Source organism: Nesoenas mayeri (genome assembly GCF_963082525.1).
Source record: "Nesoenas mayeri genome assembly, chromosome: 3".
Classification (NCBI taxonomy): domain Eukaryota; kingdom Metazoa; phylum Chordata; class Aves; order Columbiformes; family Columbidae; genus Nesoenas; species Nesoenas mayeri.
In genome coordinates this window covers 38,492,958-38,514,284 of record NC_137544.1, presented here as the reverse complement: position 1 = coordinate 38,514,284, position 21,327 = coordinate 38,492,958, and the positions used below count along the sequence as shown (strand labels likewise).

Sequence of the window (21,327 nt, the reverse complement as noted above, 5' to 3'; positions counted from 1 at the left end):
ACCCTGTTAACAAATATTACCAACTCACAAGCAAAATGACAATGTATTTCAGAAGCAGAATGCACATGGCATGGAGGGATTTATTAGCTTCACCCACTCAGAACCTCTAAAACCACCACCCATGCTAAGGAACCACCTTGGCTGGGACAATGCTGCTGGTATTCCCTTCCTACACCTGTCTCCTTGTACGCTGGTGTCCATATAACACTTTTTTCAGTGGGTCCAAAAACTTAAAAGTGCTTTTCTACCTTTTGCAAATTTCTTATGTTCTGCTTTACTCATCTAATTTAAATCCTGTATTAATAAAAGAACTATAAATCTGTTACCTCTTCAACATACCTGTCAGACTGATCTACGGTTCAATTCTTGAAGAACTTTAGACTAGAGAAACATCCAGCATAGCTATCAGAAAAACAAATCTGGTGAAAAATGTGAAGCTTAACTTGCCACATCCATACCTTTCTCTTCTTGTTACTTTTCAGTTTAATAACCACTTACTATTAAAATAGTGAAGGAGCATTGCAGTATTAATGTGGATGTGTAATTGCCCAACTTTATCAACACCTGAATTCTCAAGAAACAAAAGGATAAGGAACCTAAAATGACTTATAATAAAATAAACATTTTTTAGAAACAGAAGAAATTCTTAATGAGCTATCCAATTTCATAATTATTTGGATAGTTGAAGGCTAAGAAGGACAAAAATATTCCTTGTGATGCACTAGAAGATGATCAAGTAATTTAAGTTCAATACTTGAATTATCAGACACACACACACAAGAAAAACAGAGACATACTTAAGGGGAGGGCCAAATTGTTTTATTGAATTTTTTAGTGACCAATTAGATATCTTGGCAGTAAGCTCTGCTCTTTTTTTTTTTTTCTTTTAAAGAAATCAGCAGTGCTCAAATTGATGGGTTGGAATTTGACTCAAATTCCAGGTAATTTTAAAAACAAACAGATGAACAGGAATTCCATATACTGTTTCCAGAGCAGAGAGCAAAACTTCACATTTGTATGAAAATTTATACTCAGATTGGGACACAGAATGTAAAACTATTGTCAGTAGTGCATGTGTAAAACATTCACATTTGATCTGGAACCTTAAAATCAGAAAGCTGTACTCTCCTTTCAAAATTTTCATTACCTTGTGCAAATCAAGTCAAGTCTTCATGTGTCAAGCACACTTAAAATTGTCCGTATTTTATATACAAGACATCTACCATTCAGGCAGTGCAAAATACATCCTTTCATAACAAAACTAAAATGTACCTCTCAAAGTATGAACAAGAATATACACATAATACATGATGTACACTATTTACACAACCATAAAAAATATAATACAAGGATTTTTTTTTTTTAAATGTGATTATTAAGACTTGACAGTCTTTTGCAATTTTTGTTGCAACAAGGCATGTTTAAGTTTCCTGGATGGATTTTTCTTTGAAATTACTCAAGAGATCTTGGAAACTACGCTTGAACTTTTAGGAGAGTTTTCAAATGGACTGCCATCAACTCCCTGTTTTGGTCAGACGGTTCAGCTGTGCCACCCACCCAGTGGCTGGGAGGCTTTGGAAGGACACTAGGAGATGGTGGGTCACTAAATTTTGCCCCAGCGTAATTTTCTTTTTGGTTCACTTCAGTTAGGGTGATAGGTTTCTTGGGCTTGGCATTTCTGAAGTTCTCTGTGTTTTTAAGTGGCTTTTTCTCCTGCTTCTGAATTGTTTCTGGCGATACAGAATCTTGCCAAAAGTTCTCTATCTTTTTTGCCGAGGTGATCTTTGTGAGTGGCATGTTACATTTACTCTTCTGTCTGTTCATCTTTGGTTGTTCACACAGGTGTAAACTTTGAACAGGCTGGCTGTAAGGGACGGCAGCCTTCTCAGTCTTTCCCATCTTGTTCTTTAAGAACTGCAGAGACAAAGAGCTCACGTCAATGCACGGCCTGTCTCCTCAAGAGGTGTGTCCAGCGCGGTGTGAGGTACCGGGGGCCGCTTCCACCCCAACGGCTCACCCGGGGGGTGTAACGGGCCGGGCGGACGACGAGCTGCCCGCCACCCCCCTCCTAGCTACCCCACGTCTTTCTCCCACTGCTCCGTTCGCACGCACGGCCGGCTGGCAGCGCCCAGCAACAGCGGGCGGGCGGCTGAGCCCCCTCGGCCAGCGGGGTCTCACCGCGACCCTCCTGCCGCCGCCATGGGGCGCTGCGCCCCGCGCACGTCCCGCCCGCGCGCACTAGGGGCAGCTGGCGCGCGGCCAGCAGGCTAAATCCGGCTGTTGCTGGGCGCAGCGGCCGGCGCCGATTGGTGGCGCCGAGCGGCCAATCGCCGCCCGCCGTTTCTCTCCCTTTCTCTCTCCCCCCGCCCCGGCCGAGCGGGCGTAACGGAAACTCTTCCCCCTCCCGCTCCCCCGCCCGTCCGCACGCACACAGGGGGTCGGGGAGGGGCAGGGGGGCAAGCGGCTCGCCGGCTGCCGGGGTGCGGGAGAAGGGGGGTGGGGCAAGAGGAATGTGCAGAAGTAGCGGAGCCCCGTCTTTACCTCCTTCCTGAGGGGTTTGCTGGGTGCGGGTCTCTGAGGGGCGGGCGCGGGGGGCTCCTCCGGGGGGACCGTTGCCAGGCCGGGGGCAGATGAGGCAGCCGGCACTGGGTGAGCGCGAAGCTCGCCCGGGCCGTGCGTTGCCAGCGGGGTCCTTCTCCCCAAGCCGGCGCGGTGCTGTTGGTACTGCTGGTAGCGGCTGGGCAGGAGCCCCGCGTGGCCGGACCGGATCTTTCCCTTCCTCCGCCGGACTCTCTTCAGCGCGGGCCGCTGGCCGCTTGCCGGGCCCGCCAGACAGCAGCTGGGCTGGTTCTCACAGTTGCTGTCCCCTCGCCTGAGGCGCTGAAGGAGAGCGGAGGGCAGCCGCCTGGGGTCTTCGGTGCCCGCCGAGATCCGAGCCAGGAAGGGCGGCGGTGCCGTGGTGGTGACCATGGTGGGACGTGGGTACCCAGAGCGGTAGCGGGGAGAGGGGTCGAGCCCAGGTGGGGATGAGCGGGTCGGGTCGCTGGGGAGTGTCTGCCCGGGCTTTGTGGGCTAGAGATGGTGGCGCAATCGGATCCGCTGCTAGGAGAACATGGCGGGGGAGTGAAGGGAGCAACCAGCAGCGCCCCTATGTTGTTACCCGAGCGGGACACACCCCCTTCCGCCCCCGCGCCAATCGCCGTGCGAGGATGGCGCGAACGGCACGCCTCTCCACCAGGCACCACCAATCCCGGCGAAACAGCGATCTCTCCGGCCCTGCCTCGGCCAATCAGAAGCGACACAAACACTTGGGGCCACGCCCGCTTCCGCAGGCCGTCCAATCCGGGCAGACACAAACAGTGGGCACGCCCCAGTCTCCGAGTCACGGGCCCTCAGGGCGAACCGAACGGACGGGACAGGCGGTTCTCCTTGCGAGAGCCGCCGGCCAATCGGACGGCACACAAACAGCCGCGGCCACGCCCCCAAGTGCCCCGTAGCCAATTGAGGGAGACGTAAACAGGCGGCGGCGCGCCCTCTGGTGGGCGGTGGCGTGACGGCGGATAGGCACGCGTCGCCCGCCATGGAGGGACCGGCGCTGCGGCCCGCGGCAGCCGCCGGGCTCCCGGCCGCAGCAGAGGAGGGATCCGGCCATGAGGCGGCGGGACGGAGGCGGGACGAGCGGAGCCTGGAGGCGCTGAGCCTGGCCGCCGGCGGCCCGGCGACGGCGGGGCGGCAGCTGCCGGAGGGGCGGCGGGCGACGCTGGCGAGCGCCCTGGAGCTGGAGGGGACGGTGCTGCGCGAGGGGCGCCTCACCCAGTTCGTGGCCAACAACCTGGAGCGGCGGATCCGGCAGAGCGGTGCCCCGCGGGGCGAGGCGGCCGTGCCGGCGGGGAGCGGCGGCGGCGGCGGCTCCTCTATCCCCGCCATCGACCCCGGAGCGCTGCAGGACGTGGTGGCCTTGGCCGGGCAGGTGGCGGCGCAGGTGGACGAGCTGCTGCGCAACGTGCACTGCGGCCTGCAGGCCCTGACGGCGCTCAGCGTCGGCTGCATCCAGACCTACCGCGACGGCGTGGAGAGCCTGGGCGAGGCGGCCGACCTCAGCATTCGCGCCATGTACGCGCTGGTGGCGCGCTGCGAGGAGCTGGACCGCGCCATGCAGCCCGTGCCCGCCCTGGCCAAGCGCATCCGCGACATGAAGGGCACCCTGGAGCGGCTGGAGGGGCTCTGCAAGTAGCGCCGCCCCGGCGGGGTATCGCCCACCCGCTGCCGCCGGGGCTGGAAAGCCAAGGCCCCGCTGCCACCCTGGCGGGGCTTCCCCGGGCGCTGGAGGAGGCTCGGCCGCCCCGACACGCCCCGGAGGCCGCCCGCACTGCCAGGCGTCCCGCCGGGGCCGCCGCTGCTCTCCCCTCTCCGGCAGCCCCAGCGCCGGGCCCGCACACCGCACCTTCAGCTCGTCACCTGCGCACCCTTCCTCCTGCGCCCCCGTACCTGACCAGCCGGCAGCTACGGCCAGTTCGCTGGTTTCACTCTGGAGGAAGTGAAATTTTTGCAGCCGATGAAGGGAAAGGTCCCAGTTGAAATCGCGGGGTAAACGGCAGACGGTTCTTTTTAGCTTCAGCTCCATTAAAGAATTTGGATCCCACATGCCTTATGCTTTCTATTTATTGAGGGCTAGGAAAAACTAACCGATCTCAATTAAAAGCAGCTGTTAATTTATTTATTTTTTTTTAACCAAACTTGAAATTTAATGAATACTTGCTTGCTGCTTACAGGCATACACACTTATCTGTAGTTGACTTAATGCCTGACAAGTAATTCTCACTTCTGCCGTTGCAGCAAACAAACATGCAGAACACTGCTGTCTCTTACAGGACACAGCTGTAAGAGAAGGTAGGAGGAAATTTAATATATATAGCAAAGACACTTGCTTTCTGAGAAAAATATAAAACCTCTAGAATGTAATTGAGATTCAGATAAAAACAAATCTATAGAAAAAGCCTTCAGATAAAATATGCTTTGCCACTATTACTCTCCACAGTTTTCACAGTGTAGAAGCTTAAATGGCATTACTGTGAAATTATCCTGTGATTTTTTTTTTTTCAATTTGGAAAATATATATGTAATTAGATGAGGAACATGAATATGCGATGACATTACATGGGTGTAAGACTGACATAAAATGGGTACTTTGGGAGAATTTATTTGTATAACTTGAAGCTTTTATATGCATCACTGTATGCAGAAGTGATTTTGCTGTATCAGTAAGTATTTCCTCTGAGGCCTGAGAGTACCTGAATTCTCTGCTTGCTGTGGTTCCTATGCGACTCGCCTCTTCGATGATGCTCCTAGGAATCCATTTAGGTCACAAATGCCCTTGTAACAAGATTTCAGCAGAGAAACGATCACTGTGATCTTATGTATGTGTAATGGTGCTTAGCAGCTCCTAAAAACCTTGGAGCAATGGTAGACAGAGGTGCTATGTGAGTCCTGTAACTTTTGGTAGAAGAGCAGATAGATTTATGATGGGTGCAGCTGCTGCTCTACCATAACCTCATTAAAAACAGTGAGGGGTGTATGCTCTGATACACCGTGCTTCTACGTGTACACAATACTGAATTGTAACAAAATAATATGTTTTTTGCCACCCTGGTTAGCATAATGCCAGTCTCTGGGCCATTTTGGTCTTCTCAACTTGGCTGTATCTTTCCCTCGGCACAGGGATGTATTTCATGTGTGGCCTTTCAGCCCCAGCAATGGCAGAAGGCTGGAAACAGGCTGTGCTGAAGTTGTGCTCCTTGTGGCCACGGCTCCTGTGGTAACTGCTGGGGAGCAGCTGTGGCTCTGGGAAGAGACCAGAGGTCTCACAGGGGTTAGTGGAGAGAAAAAGGATTTAACTGCCCCCACCCATGGCTGTAGAAGACACTAAAGATTTTGCAAGATGACAGCAACAGTTGTACTCTATTTGAGGTGTTATTCTTGGGAAAGTTCAAACTTGTGTATCATGGAGATGCGGTAATTTTGCTAAGTATGTTTTGTATATGTCAAGAGTGAAAGCCAAAGTTTGATCTTGCTTGACTTGTGAGTATTGTTGAAATGTACAGGAAAGACCTGCAAGTTTATTTGTATAGCCACATATGTACAGCTACACTTTATTCATACAGGCTCATTTGAAGTCTTTAGAGCATACACATTTCATTACGCTATGGGTTTTTCATAGCATTTCATTTGCAGTCACCTACGTTCAATGCTAATTCCCTGCTAAAATTGTCAAGTCTGTAGAATAAAATCATTACTTTTATATTTTTATTGTTAGTTATTAGTTGTTGAAGTGTTTCATTTCTTAATTATTGGTTTTCTTCTTTGGTAAAATAATTGGAAAGCTAATTTAAACTCTGCTCCTGCATCTGCACAGAGACCTACCTACCTGTTAATGTGATTGCAGAGCTGGTTTCAGTGTAGGTCTTCAGGCAGTAATTTCTGACAGTGATGTCATTCATGTAATGAAGAAAGGATGAGCAGTGAATTATAAGCGTGAAGGAAGTGGTAATTACAGTGTTTGGGTTTGTTTTTTAATGTCTGTCTGAAAGTTTCAGCTTGTTTGAAGGGCAGGCTTAGCTGAGGCAGGTGAAGTGGCTCCTGTTCCCAGGTGTCTGCCTGGTTCATTTGTTCCCCCTGGGACAGGTGTGGCTGAAACGATGCAAGTCTGATGTGTGCCAACACAGTCAATATTGATATGTTATCAACATTTCAGGCTAGACATGAGGAAGGATTTTTTTATGATGAGGATGATGAAACACTGGCACAGGTTGCCCAGAGAGGTGGTAGATGTCCCATCCTGGAGACATCCAAGGCCAGGCTGGATGGGGCTCTGAGCAACCTGATCCAGTTGCAGATGTCCCTTCTCATTGCAGGGGGTTGGACCAGCTGACCTTCAAAGGTCCCCTCCAACCCAAACTATTCTATGATTCTGTGGTTCTGTGATCACATAGCTGCTATAGCTTACAGCCCCAGTCCATACCAGCCTCTGTCACTGCAGGAATGGTGACACTTGCCAGTGTCTATGCCAGCGCAGCTCCAGGGCCAGCCCTGGCCTTGAAGTCCCATTTGAGCTATGTGCAGCTCAGCAGCTTCTGGTGAACCTGGTCTTTCTGCAGCCAGACGCTTCTGTATTGCCTTTCTGATCCCAGTCCAGGCTTTCTTGTGCATATTCTATGTTAATTCTGTCACTTTCCAACTTTTGGATGTTGAGTGTGAAAGCTTTCAGGTTCTTCTAGCCTGTATTGCTTCACTTCTCAGTGAGTAGAGTAAAACTATATCTGGGTTTTCCAAGGCCTTCGCATATGTTTGCATGTATTTTCTTGCTTAGTTGCTTAGCTTTACATTTGGTTTGTTTTTCTTTCCTCATCAGCTGTCAGGTGAGCTTTAACTGTTACAAAACGGGCAAGGTCAAAGAAGAAAACTAACAAAATAAAATGACGTGTAGAGTGCTAAGCAAAGCCAGATACAGTATCAGCTGTGTGCCAGGAATGACTTCCCTGCTCTGATAACCCCCAGTGACTCTGTTAGGAATTAGGTTAGTTTGCCTTTTTTTTTTCTTTTTTTTTTTTTTTTCAGGAGAAGTGTCAGATCTGACTATGGAAATATGTTTTTCTGATGAAGGTGTGGTTGGTTCTGCTTCATTCAAGGCTTTTACTTCCTTTCTTCTTTTGAGAGGTTTTATATTCCCTGGCTCTGAACTGATTCCATATCCATGCTATTTAAAGGAGCTTTACCAGATAAAATCCTGTTACAGCTGAAAAAAAACCCCAAGCAGTCACCCAAAGCAGAAATGAATATCACTGACATTTCACCTTTTATTTTTTCTCAGTGTTACTTAATTGCATCAGGTATTTCATAAGTAAATACATCAACTTTTTGTGTGTTTTGCTACTAGCCAGCCACTGAAATACATAAGTATTTTGTCTGGAATGTCCAGATTTATGGGGGTATGTACCCCCATGAGTAAGGTCATGACTGAGTTACTGAGGAACGGGAGTTGAATCCGAGACCGTATCTCCTAGCATTAAAGATGCAACTATGTTGAAATGGTTTCAGATAGTGTGGGCTGTACTACCAGAAGACAAAAAAACCTTAATACTTCAAAATTAGCAGCAGCTTTCCACAGGAGTTTGTAGATGAGCCTCTGTAGCAAATTGTGTTAGCTGAAACTGAAAAGAATTTAAGATAGAGGGTGCTTGCAATAGGTGTCATCTAACATAAGACAGGTTCTTGCTGTCAGATGCCACACTACCTCATCCTGATCAACCCTGGTGTGTACACCTCAAAACAAACAAAACCCAAACAGCAAAAAAAACCAACAACCCAAACAAAACAACCACCCAAACACAAAACAAAAGCCTTTAAAAGATCAGCAGATCATGTTTATGTTGCTGTCACAACCTGCTTTGAGAAAAGGACATTCCTATCAAAATCATAAAATGTTCAATTAGTACATTTTTGTGGATATTGTCTCCACTTCTGGCCCCACCCTGACCCCATCCAGGATCCTCCTGCCACGCATGCAAGAGCACCCATGGAAGAGAGAGAGTATTCATGACATTTCTCCTTCAGAAACTTAACGCAGTTATTGCATCAGATGCAGGAACTGAAACTCGGCTGGGTTTCACATTTGCTGCTCCAGCTTGGTGCCTGGGGAAGCTTTTGTCATTATTATTCTCTGCTCTTCAAAGCTCCAGAAAAAGAGACGTGATCAATAGACTTGGGCCCTGAGCTTCTCCTTAAAGTCAAAATCATTCTGCCCCGTGTTCTGATATAGTAGCATTTTGCCCTTATCTTGTAACAGGAAAAAGGATGAAGAATCAAAATTTCAAACCTTCCTGGAGTTCTGGTTCCCTCCTGCTATTTATAGACACTAGAAGCTATGCAAGAAACAAACCAAAATAAAAACCCCACAGCCTTCTCTCCCCAAAGACTGCTAATTGATCCTCTTCCCAAAGCTGAGAGGATGTGAACAGCTTGACAGTTTCATAAATAATAATATTTATTGTCTGTCAAGGATAAAATGCTGGAGATGGCACTTGCAGTATTATTGAATCCTGATGAGACTTAAGAGAACCTCAGTTTAAAGAAAATAAAATACTACATTTTAATTACAATATTGATAGGGTTGGAGATGGGGCGGTCTACACAACACTAGCAAACCTGGCATCTGCTGCTTGCTAGCAGGGTTGGGCTGTCGTGTACATCAGCCAGGATGCAGCAACTTCAGCAACATTAGAGCAGGAAAGCAGAGTTAAAACTAGATTATTTTCCTAGATTACAGCTAGAAAGTGCTGTCACTGTAATTGCTTCCAGGATTTGAGTTAACATTGCTGTGGTAAATAACTGTGAAATACTTTTGTTGAAAATTGATTTGTCTCAGGCAAGGGTAATAATTTATGTCAATATTTTTATTTTCATGAATGCTAGTTAGAGAGGGAAGAATACTAGAATTTTGTCCAACACTGTATTTCTTGTCTCACTGTGACCAACCATGTTTTTTTCTTGTCTTTATGGAAAGTGCTGGAAAAATTCCCAGCATTGAACTTCCTCGTACGGCAAAGAGCTGTGCCCAGCGAGTTATTAGGAAGTGCTTTGTTAAGAACAGCTTCCTTGTCTGGAAGTACATGTGAATGAGGGGGGGAAAAACCCCACAGACTTGGCAGACAATAATTTCTAATTTTACAGTGATCTAACAATCCTGAGTATCTGGTTTGTCACTGAGATTGTGTGACTACACTCAGCAGCAAAAAATCCAAAAAATCCTGAATTGAAATCTTAGCTTTTTAATAAATGAGCTTGATTTCTGTGGCCTAATATCAGCAGTGACGTTTACCAGCCATTTTCACTCTAATGAGATCTTTCTTGTCTGAACTGGAACTGTTGTCAGTAAAGGAAATGCTAACTTGAAAATAAAGTCCTTTAAAGTCAAAGTATCATTTGACTTTGTTCCTCTTTCTGTTTTCACTGCCTGTGCAATCTGTTTACTCGGTGGATTTTTTTTTCCAGGCTGGGACTTTCCAGTGACGTGCCCTCAGCTGCAAGGAGGGGGAGTTTCTCACTGCTGAGCAACATTGGGATTTTCCGTTTTCCAAAACTCTTCCTGCGTGCCACTTACAGTTGCTGATATGGACGTGATTTGGTTTTGTTTCCCTCTTAAAAAAGAGATGTGCAACTACAAGCCTTTCATCTCTCCTGCCTCATGTCACCAGCTTGTTTTTGTCTGCTGAGAGCAACTGGAAAGTTACAACAGTGTCCCCCCACGGTTCACCATTTTCCACAGCCACCAGCTTTACCACATTTCACCTGGCAAAACCTTGTCCTGGACCACATCTCAGCAGTACTGTTTCATCCCACTTATCTTTTGTCTTCGGTTGCATGACCTGCTACATCAGGGTTGTTATTGTTCCGCTAAGGCACTGACCTTCTTACTTAGGTCAGTTATGTCCTCCTTCAGCTGCCCTTGTTGTTTTTCATTCCTGTTCTGCCTCAAATTCGAAATGGTCATCTGCCAGTCCTCGCCAAGACCAGCTTCTGCTGCCTACCTGACCTATTCTCTTTTGATGTCACCCATTCCTTTATCCTTTAAAATGTCTCAGTAAATTGCCTTATGCTTGCTTTTGCTCTGACTTCGTTGCTGCTGTCTTCTCCAGTGCTCTGTGTATCCCGAATACCCACCACCAAGTGTCTTGTTTTTAAATCAACCCATGGGAGTGGGCAAGTCACAAACCACAAAGATAATAGATTTCTATTTATTGTACTAAAGAGAAGGCATTACAGAAAAATTAAACATCTGTAACAGGAGAGCTAGATCTTATTATTGTTCTGATCTAGTTTAATAAAATGGCAACAAACAAATAAAACTGAACAAACTACTTGCAAAATAATACTAGTATAACTGTGTGCTGTGATTTATCTAGTAAGAGACAGGAAAATCAGTCAGCTGCTGCTTACACAGGCTCTTCAGGATGGGGTTATAGAACACCAAATACCATGTGACATGGTGAGCTGATGCAATATTTTTAAAATACGTGCAAGTCCCCAAAGCAAACTATGTTGTTTTTCCTTTTAATAATCATAGAAAAATTAAGTAAATACTGGAGTAAGGCTCCTGCTAAATGGGATTCTGGTCTCCCTGTCTTCCTTTTGGCATGTACACGCACAGGGCTCTCCTTGACTTTATGAAGAGCTGTATATATTTATATGGAAGTTACGAAATTAATAGGATGTGTTATATTTATTACTTGCAACAAACCTTGTAAAGGAACAGTAGTAAAGAAGGATGTGCTTCAATATTAGGAGTACAGGATATGCCAAACCGAATCTTCCTATTTATTCACCAAGATTGACGTGTATACACTTTAGTATGGCAAATAAATTCATTTTTAACAAGATTATTTTTCTCTTACTTTCAGTGATGCACAGTCAATAGAGAGATGCTAGTCATAACCAAAGGACTAATTCTACGTACATGTTAAAATGTCATTTTTAAACAAAAAATATTGAGCTGTACTGAGTTGAACTGCTGTGTAAAGTCAAACTTAAAAGCCGTCTTCATAATGGTCAACTAGGCAGTTCTTAATATGTGCATACAATCTTCTTATTAAAACATCCATCAGCAACAATTACAAAGACTTCAGTCCAACCAAATGTCGGGGTCTGTTTCTCACACATTAACTGAACCGTAAGTAAGTGAGATAACTGGTTCGGACATTCAGTAAAATACAAGTAATGGAACATGTTTCCTCTATGTGTTAATATAAAACAGAAAAATTGTGTAACTTGTTGATGACTACTGGAATTTACGTAGCGTTGTAGAAATTTTTAGTTGCAGCATTCACTCCCCAGCTTTTGCGGTTGTGAAATCCAATGTACATCGTCTTTGTCCTTGATTATTTATGAGCTTTGCTTTGAGACAGGGCTGGGTACTTTGTCTCAGAAATAGTTCAGTCTTACTAACAGACAAAACAAAGACCGGGACAAAACTCCATTTGTTTCTCTATGAATCTGTAAGTGAGACTTTGATTTAAATATGTTGCTGATAGTCATTTGCATAATGCTTTGGAAACAGAAGTTCCCTGGGTTGAACATAGGGCGATAAACTTGTAATCAGAGTGTACCTTCAGCAGCGTGACTTGTCACTGCTGCCTGCAAGATAGCATAGCTTTAACTTTATGTGTTTCTTCTGTAAAAAAGCAACTGGATGATGCAAACATGGGAGAGTCAGATCAAAGGGCTTCTCTGTTACACCATTTTATTTATTAGGATTTTTTTCTTCTGATTCCCTTTCATTTCTTATTTGTTCCCTTGGGGAATGCCACAACAAAGCACATTTTTCCATTGCCAGCAGTCTGGTTAGCAGGTCATTTTTTTAATGTAGCACTGCTGTTTTAAGCTACCTCTAACAATGTAAATCAACAGATATGCTTTGTGCATATATCACGTTGGTGCAGCCAGTGTGCTAGTAAGCTGAAATACTTGTTGTGTTTTGGAAACCTACTCAATACCAGGCAGTGTTGAAAGTGAATTCTCACTGCAGAAGAAGAGCGTTTTTGTGAGTCACTGCAGAATTGGCATGATCTTAAAGGTCTTTTCCAACCTAAATGATTCTGTGATTCTATGGCCCTAGGGCAGAAAAGGATCGGAGATCCCACAGGAAGGTCTGCAAGCCTGGCTTTAGGTTGCTTCTCTAGATATAAGGAGAAAGGATAAATAGGTCATGGGGTAGGTTGACTGTATCTCTAGGGATCTGCCAGAGTAGGTCTGTGGGGCCGGCAAGTTCTCACCGCAGGCGCTGTTTCCCTCAGTACCAGAAATTACTTTATCCCTGAGGTAATTAATACTGTCAAAACTGGATACATTTATTTATCGTGCTTTTGGATGCCATGGTTCATGTAGAAGAGAATACTATTTAATGTTAAACAGATGAATACAATTGAACCATCTGTAGCCCACATTCCATAAAAAAGAGAAAGCAACTGCCCATTTTTGTATGTGTGGTTTTGCCACCCAAAGGTAAAAAAAACTTCTTTATGTGACAGTGGGTGTCAGTAACAGATGGAAAAAGAACACAGCTAGATCAGGAACAATGGTGGATGTAACCATAGCTTGCTGGCTATGGTTATTTGAAAGCTGTTCCAAGTGTAACTTTTCCTTGGTCTTTTCCACACTGAAAATCTTAACAGATACAGCAATAAAACTCTCACAGTTTTTCTACTGAAGTATGACTGGAATGTGTGTTTCAAGATCTGGATTAATAATGTCATTTGTCTGCTTTGAATAGTTGAGCTTCACACATTAATCTGACCCAAATTTCCTTCAGATCCTTTGTTAGATCACAAATCTGAGAGAAACTGAGACCGTGTTTTGATATTTGCCATCAATGCCAGGTGTCTGTTAGGGCAGCCTGAGCTGCCCCTCTCCTTACCACATGTTCCTGAGCATCTACAGCATTTCCCTCGGAGCTCACCCATCCTGCTTGTGCAGCCACAACGTGACCCAGAGCAGGAATTCAACCCAGCTGAGCTCAGCCAAGAGAGAAGGGGGAGGCTGGTTTGCTTTTCAGCTGCATGGCTCGATTTTTTCACTGCAGGAGAGCGCAGACGGTTGCTCAGCACCAGGGAGGAATCGACGTGGAGCAGAAAGGGTGTGTGAGCCTGGTGCTCGCAGTGGAGATAAGGAAAGTGCTCAGGGAGGGCTTCCAGCTGCTCCCACTCACATCATGTTGACCTACAGCCCGCAAAAATGCATTGCCTGTGCTGGCGGTTGGGTTGCTGCTGCCGGGAGAGAGGCCCGTAGCTAGAAGCAGGGTTTCCTTGGAGCCAGTCATTAAACAATGCCTTAGATTTTAATTTTATGCAGTTAGATACACAAAAACTCTCTTCTGCGTGGCTGAAACTTTAGCTGTTGAGTGGGTAAAAAGGATTACCTAGCAACAGCTCTACCCGTTTCGAAGCTGGTACAAACTGCAGTGTAGAGCAGAAGAGAAAATAATAAGGTGGGTTGTGTTTCAGGATGAAATGCCTTGTCATCGTTCTACCTGTTCACTCTGTGGAAATCAAACTTTGCATCTAAGATGCAAACAATCAAAACATGCTTCCTATTCTAAACCAGCGTACCCTTGTGTATAACCAGGATTGTGTCCATACTGTTAATACTAATTTAAGACTCTGTATCTCTGTGTCATTCAATAATTTGCTTTTAATATATCACTTCAGTTCTGTTCATGACTCTCTGCTGTTGTGTACCAACGTTTGCTGGCACATTTTTCTAATTCTCCATGTTAGAGAACCTGTATAGATAAGGCCTGAGTCACATTCCACTGAAAAGGTCTTTCACTGAAATTTAGAAAGCTGAGAGTATGTCACATAGCCTGTCTCTGACAAAACATCCAATTATAGTAAAAAATACAATACTAAACTCATTTTAGCAGATCCAATTCCCAGTATGTGGAAGGATACATAGAGATGTTTCTCCCCAAAAGGATTTTTTGAAAAGCAGTTTCTGTAGAGCAGAGGTAGATACGGGAATTCACAAAGTGACTTTTCTGAAGAAGTGTTAACATTTTCCAGTAACAGCCTGCACACTTCTAGTGCAGAAAGATTGTTAGCCAAACCCCAAAACTTCAAACTACTGGAACATAGTGTGAACCTCAGAGATCCAGGAAATTCATTTCAGGTAATACAGAGTCATCTTCTTACCTCCTTCCCTTTCTCAATGACCTTAATCTCTCTGAGTAAGTCCCTAAAAGTCCACTGGACAAGGACAGCTTCATACTCATATTGAGAAAAGGTTTGAGTACAAGGAAAATAGCTTTATTTGCGTTAATCTTAACCTAGTTACAGCCAGTAAAACCAGCAGCAGAAAGAAGTGGAATGCATTTTAACTGAATGTTGTAGGAAAACAAGAAATTAGGATTTTAGGCCTATATCAATGTTATAAGCTGTGCTGCTAAGGCTGAAAGTCTCGGCTTGTATAGCCCTTACCCAGAACCACGAGAGTGGTTACCTTATGCTTGCTTTGTACCTTTAGTTAAGACATTGATAAATGCTGTTCTTAGGATCGCTGGTCTCCGTGCTAGACTGATGAACTACAGATAACAAATGAGACAGGCCCTGCGACCCGATGACCTTCCCACAGTACTTGCATTAGAAGTGAAACCCGCAGACCACTGGACAGTGACATCGTGAATACTTAGAAAATTCCACCGGACAGTGATAAATTTTGCTTAGTTGCATAATACCTGTTAGAACCCTATATAATGACTAGCTGTATTGCTGTATGATTGTCACTCTCTGAGGAGGTGACCCAACCCTGCTGTTCCTGCGAATCTTCTACAATAAATACTGCTCAGAGTAACCCACAAGAGTTCGAGTCTCTGTCCGACGCCTCCGGCTACCTTTTTCACTGAAGCTGTATGAAAAGGAATGGACCACAGGCACTACATTCTCTGATGCAAAGTCTATTCCATAATGTCCATCATAAGTTGACACTGCTAGAAAGCCTGAAGTGGTGCGAATGTGAAAAAAAGTATTTCTAGTGAATGACAAATATATTTCAAATGAAAAAAAATTCCTTTTGCTGAGCAATCCTTGGAAGAGAGGAATTTACAACCTATGCAACGTCATTGTCTAAAATGACATTTTCCAGCCTGAGGTTCCCTAGATCAGTGATGCTGCAGATGTTTATGTCAGGATATTTCTCTTGCTCTACTTCCTTTTGAGTGAAGCTTTTTCAGAGAAGAGTAGCATGTGTTCTTGTAAAGCTTGTTCCCCCACGCATATTGACAGAAAGCAAAACTAACCTCACAAGGGCAGCATTTGAGCATCTGATTTTTTATATATATATATGCAAGCATGCATATCATAATTGAATATTATACCATAATTTAATTTGTATACAATATAAATATATATTCAGATTTGATTTTAAAAATGCCTGTATGGCTGCCAGGCTGATCACTTTGCTTTTACTCCATATTCCGTTGCCTTTGGCCAGTTTCTTGGGCTATTTTCAGCACTGCAAACATTTCAAGAGAGAGACTGTGTTCTTCATTTATATTTCTACAGTATATGATGCATATTTTGTATAATACAGCCATAAAAATAAAAACTAGTCTGTATGTATTTTCTCAGGTACTATATTATAGCTCATACATATATTATTCTTCACAGGCTTTATGGTCACGCATATACATAGTATAGATATCTATAGGCACAAACTTATGATCCAGAAGGTCTGAGAGAGTGCCTATGGGTAATAATCTTTTGTTTGTGTGACTGATCATGAGAAAAAAAGATTTTTGCTGGTACAACAACCCAGAACTTGATCATCATGTACATGGGTTTGCAGGCTGAAACACTCTTGGCTGTTTCAGGCTGTAGAGGAGCAGTAACTCTCCAACAGCTCCCGACTGCCTCAATCTACCTCCCACACTGCCTGGGGCCTCAGTTCCTCCATTAGTTTTAACCACAGCCTCCATCTGGGGCAAGATTTTTACTAAGGTGTCCATATTCAGGCAGTGGTGAAACTAGAAAGTGTAGCAACAGCATGCTGTTTGCCTTTGTGGAGTCCAGTCACTTCCCAGCCCAGCTCCAAGACTGTGAGTCATGCTTTCCACTTACGTAGATTAGATGAGTTTCTCATATATTATGTCATACTTTTCCCTAGTGCTAGTCACCTTCCATCGTGAAATTTTAATTGCTTGATTACTTTATCCAGACTCAAAACACACTACTACCGTATGATTTCATTTTATGCAATAGACCATATATTCTTACACGTTACAGCTGGGTATTTTTTACAGTGTAGATTTCCACTGAAAATCATCCTTCACAGCTGATGTGAGTAACGCCTCAGGTGTCTAAGTCAAACCATAAGAACTCTAGGCAGAACAGTGTTAGTCCTCCAGGAACAACAGACCCCTTGCTTACAAACCTGTTGTCCAGCTGTGCATTTTTGTTTCATCAAGTACACCAGCATTTCTGCTGCAGAGGAATGACAGGAAGGCATCATGTTCTTCAGGCCTGCAAGTCAGTACTTGAAGTCACAGCTGTTGTCCCTCTTCAAGAACAGCAACCCTCTGCACACACACACACATCTCTCCAATTCCTTTCCAGGTAGATCTCCTGAGTAAATCACCTGCTAAGTAAATTATCTGCCATATCTGCACGTCAGAGCTAATACTGTTAACGTCCCCTGTGGTGGTGTGGGATTTACACGTCACCGCTAAAGCACAAGCATGTTTGGTGGTGTAGTCTGATAGTGCATCATAGAATCATAGGATAGTTTGGGTTGGAAGGGATCTTCAAAGGTTACCTAGTCCAGCCCCCTGCAGTGAGCAGGGACATCTGCAACTAGATCAGTTTACTCAGAGCCCCGTCCAGCCTGGTCTTGACTGTCTCCAGGGGTGGGGCATCTACCACCTCCCTAGGCAACCTGGGCCAGTGTTTCACCACCCTGGTGACCACCCCAAACACTGTACCCAACTCAAGGACCTGGATTTAAAGCAGCTTCATCCTAAGCTCACTGTGTGATCCCTGCCTATAGAGAGATTTATTCTACAGGTTGAGCTAACACTGTAATATCTTAAAGGCTTGAGATGAAAATGATGTATTTCCAGGATGAAACCCTGAGGGAAAATGTGAGATTAAAATTATTACTTGAAAGCGAGCTGCTTATATTGCATCCATTAGTCTGTTAGTTTTATTACTCTTACAGAAAGGAGGGTGTAGCCTACATTCTACTAAATCTCTGTGTTGTCTTCTGTTGGAAATCTAATCAACTACATCATAATCTTGCACTAGGAACGACACCAGAAGTTGATTTTGCTATTTTAAGCTGTTTCCTGTTTACTTTGGATAGGAAAAGTCACTGGACTTCAACTTACATCATTTTAAGTCTGTGAGGTCATGGTGCCCCCTAATGTTTTGTAGACTAAAGACTGGTAATTTTGTTGAGTTCCTCTCAATGCTCTCTATAAAAAGAACACTGTAAATGACATTTAATTTTTCAAATATATTGGAGCTCTCAAAACTTTGTTTCAATATCCATTTTGTTATTGTATACATGCAAGAAATAACTTTCTTTTTAAGTCTTATTTTCATTTTCAAACCTGGAAAAATAATTTGTCTCAGAAGAACGGTTCTTAATTATTTGTTGACACTGAACGAGCAGCCATGAATTAAAATACTCTTGAGTTACTAGCATTTTCTTTTGATTTTTAAAAGTCAATGCATACTCAGCATTTTATAGAAGCCTATATTTCAAGAAACCTAGGGAACCTAGCCATAAGCAACCATAATATTAACTTTCCCTTAAATCTATGTTTTCATTGTACATTTTTTTCTTTGAATGCATCTAGATTAAAAAAAAAAAAAAATTGGTATACAGAAAAGATGGGATGTTATATCATAGACAGAACACTTGCAGTTGCTTTCCCAAAGCAATACTTGAAATGACCACTGTGTCTACCTACATGTTCCTTGTTCAGACACGGACAGTATTGGCTTTTGGAAGCCACACAAAGTATTGAGGAATGTGGTGTCTTCTGCTGGAACATCAGAAAGAAGTTATCTTCACTATTAATGTCGCAACCTGAAGCAGGAAAGTATGTTTGTTCATAAATGTTTGATGCAATACACAAATCACCATCCTGTGTAAATTGTTTCAAAGTGTCTAACATGGTAAAGTTCAGTGTAAACTACACATGCAGAACACATAACAGCAGCTGCAAATAACCAAGCACTCCAGGCCAGAAGGACACATCACCAAGGAAGCACTAGAGCAAGTTAAGAGTAAACAGTCACTTGAAATCTATGTTGTGTCTATGGAAGGCAACGCAGCAACACTTTCTGAAACGTGTGAATACTCTATTACTCTGCTGGAGAACACCGGTCTTTTGAGTGATTACATTTTCCCCATGTAAAATTCCCTATGAAAATACATTGAGCAGTGAAAACAGACGGGCGATTCCCTGTTGCTGTGTTCCCTGCCCTATATTCCATCTCTTAATGTCATATTTCTAATTTATTCGCTCTTAAAATCTAGATGAAAACCACTATTCTCATGTCACCATCAACTGATCAACGAACACCACCCATCTTGCTCAACAGCAGCTGTGACACTGTTTTGTGGGGAAAAAAACCAAACCAAACCAAAACAGAACAATGGGGGCTCCCTCCTTTCTTATTCAATGATCATCCAGCTATCACCATTTTTGGCACCTGATGTGGAGCAAGACGGTATGTGGCCAACAGACCCAAGTGTCACAACTCAGGAGAAGCCCTGCAGCGTGGGGAAGGTTCTCTGCTGAATGGCTACTGACATGATGCCCGTTTGTGAGAGGGGCTTCCTAAACTCCACTCAGGCAGCCCAGAACCACCAAAAGGTGAAAATACGGATGATGCCTGGCTAAGGTCATTTTGGCTGTATGCTTCCTTTTAGCTCCCCACCCTACATTTAAAGTTTCAAATATTTTGCCTTATGTATTGCTAAATAAACACAGATGTATGTATCCTCCCAGTTTAACTACACATCTTTACGCAAAACTATTTTTGCCCTGTAGCTGTTGTTTTAAAAACATATCAGAATCTTAAAGCTAGAAATCAAGAAAACAGATTATTGCTCATTCATTTTTGCACTATTTTTCAGCTCTGCAAATGGTTTCATTCCTAATTTTGTCATACTGCTGGCGTTACTGTACGTTGTTCCTAATTTACTGAAATCGGAAAGTGTGTATCTTGCAGTTTTTTGCTCGTTCTGAACACTCCTTGCACTCGGTGTCACTTTCTTTTCCAGCTGGTCTCTGGCACCACCTGGTGTCTGAATGTTGCTTGTTCTGTAAAGGTAAAATCGGCGCTTTATTTCAAACATCATACAGTAACGTTTTAATGGAAGTGTATTTAACAGTTAGAGAAAATAATAAATAGTCTTTCACTGTAGCAAGACTTTCAATTTTAGCTAGAACGAGAAGATTAATGTCTGATGATGACAAACGCCTTAGAGGACAAAATTCAGAAACTTTAAATGTAGTATGAAAACCTAATGACTCACACACATGCAAACCACTTAACCAACTACCTCAATTACTATGAGACGATACTCTACGGAAGAAACAAAGTCTAATAAAATCTAGAATGATAAAATGCAACAGGAAACATGGTCACTGTATAATGAAGTTTGTAATAAATGCTGGACAGATCAGATTATTTCCATTGTTTTGATGTGTTCATACAACCTAAGGGCTTCCTGTCATATCTGTACACACAACAGCAGTTAGTTCTGCAAGCCGTTGCACCTACTGACTTGCAAAGGCAGCACATATAGCTTACAGAAAAACAGAAAGCACAGACAGAACAGTACTGAAATGTAAGTAACTGGAAAACAAGCTATGAAAATAAAATAATCTGTTGCTGTTGTTTTGTAATGCGTCACTGAAGCTGCCCCTACTCATTTTGGCTCTGTTAAAGAAATGCTCTCAACCATAAGTTTCCCGTAGCACAGTCTCAAATATCTGTGCTTGAAAAAAATCAATTTCATTAAAAGACCAAATAAAAACCCACCAAAAATAAATTAAAGAAAAAATTGAAAGGTACAGCAAAGAAAGAGTCCGGACTGGGTGCCTCTCAAGGAGAGGGATCCCAAGACAAAAGAGGCTTGGGCTTTTAAGCCCTCACAATCTGCGCAACCCGCTCTTCAAGTGTCCCTCATGCCTTGTCCACGTGCCCTTTGGTCCAATGGCAATTCCGGCTCTGGGGGCTTGTTTCTTACTGGATTCTCTTTCTCCCTCTTCCAGGCAGCTTTTTTTGCTGTTCTTATCTAGACAGTTTGCAGCCTCTGCTGAGTTTCCTCTTTATCTCCTTGTACCAGTCTTCAAGGCCTCCCGTAGCCAAGCAACCAGGTTAAGATAAGTTCATTTGACTCAGTCTGGAATTCCAGCGAGCCTGGCCACTCATGCTGAGTTTGGCTATATTTAAAAGAATATAAAAATATATTTAAAATAATATGATGCTATTCAAAACTTAGTTTGATTAAACTTATTCTGCAACAGCTGGGATAGTTAATTTTTTTCACAGTAGTTCGTAGGGTGCTGCATTTTGGATTTGTGACCAGAATAGTGTTGATGTTTTAATTACTGCTGAGTAGTGCTTGTACAGAGTAAAGGAATTTTCAGTTTCTCACTCCACCCCACCAGCGAGTGGGCTGGGTGTGCACAAGAAGTTGAAGGGACACAGCTGCGACAGCTGACCCCAAATGACCAAAGGGATATTCCATGCCATATGATGTCAC

The 21,327-nt window shown here is 43.8% G+C and overlaps 2 protein-coding genes across 2 annotated transcripts; one reads left to right on the top strand and one right to left on the bottom strand.

The window, feature by feature from the left end:
* Window positions 1–797: 797 nt before the first annotated feature.
* Window positions 798–3,004, bottom strand: PNRC1 (proline rich nuclear receptor coactivator 1). Its single transcript, XM_080341272.1, has 2 exons — window positions 2,542–3,004; window positions 798–1,914 (listed from the first exon to the last, which is right to left on the bottom strand). Exons 1-2 carry the CDS (start codon window positions 2,968–2,970, stop codon window positions 1,474–1,476), a joined length of 870 nt encoding a protein of 289 aa, XP_080197398.1. The 5' UTR covers window positions 2,971–3,004; the 3' UTR covers window positions 798–1,473.
* Window positions 3,005–3,078: 74 nt separating this feature from the next.
* BORCS6 (BLOC-1 related complex subunit 6) lies at window positions 3,079–4,375 on the top strand (the record flags this gene model as incomplete). Its single annotated transcript, XM_080341271.1, is given in 3 exon segments — window positions 3,079–3,147; window positions 3,149–3,502; window positions 3,506–4,375. Coding segments are annotated over 3 exon segments (1,152 nt in total). The 3' UTR covers window positions 4,235–4,375.
* Between the last annotated feature and the right edge of the window lie 16,952 nt (window positions 4,376–21,327).

Coding starts and splice junctions, on each gene's coding strand:
- PNRC1 (XM_080341272.1), bottom strand. CDS start 2,970: ATGGTCACCACCACGGCACCGCCGCCCTTCCTGGCTCGGATCTCGGCG. Junction 1,915..2,541: donor GCAAACCCCTCAGGAAGGAG/GTAAAGACGGGG, acceptor TTGTCTCTGCAG/TTCTTAAAGAACAAGATGGG.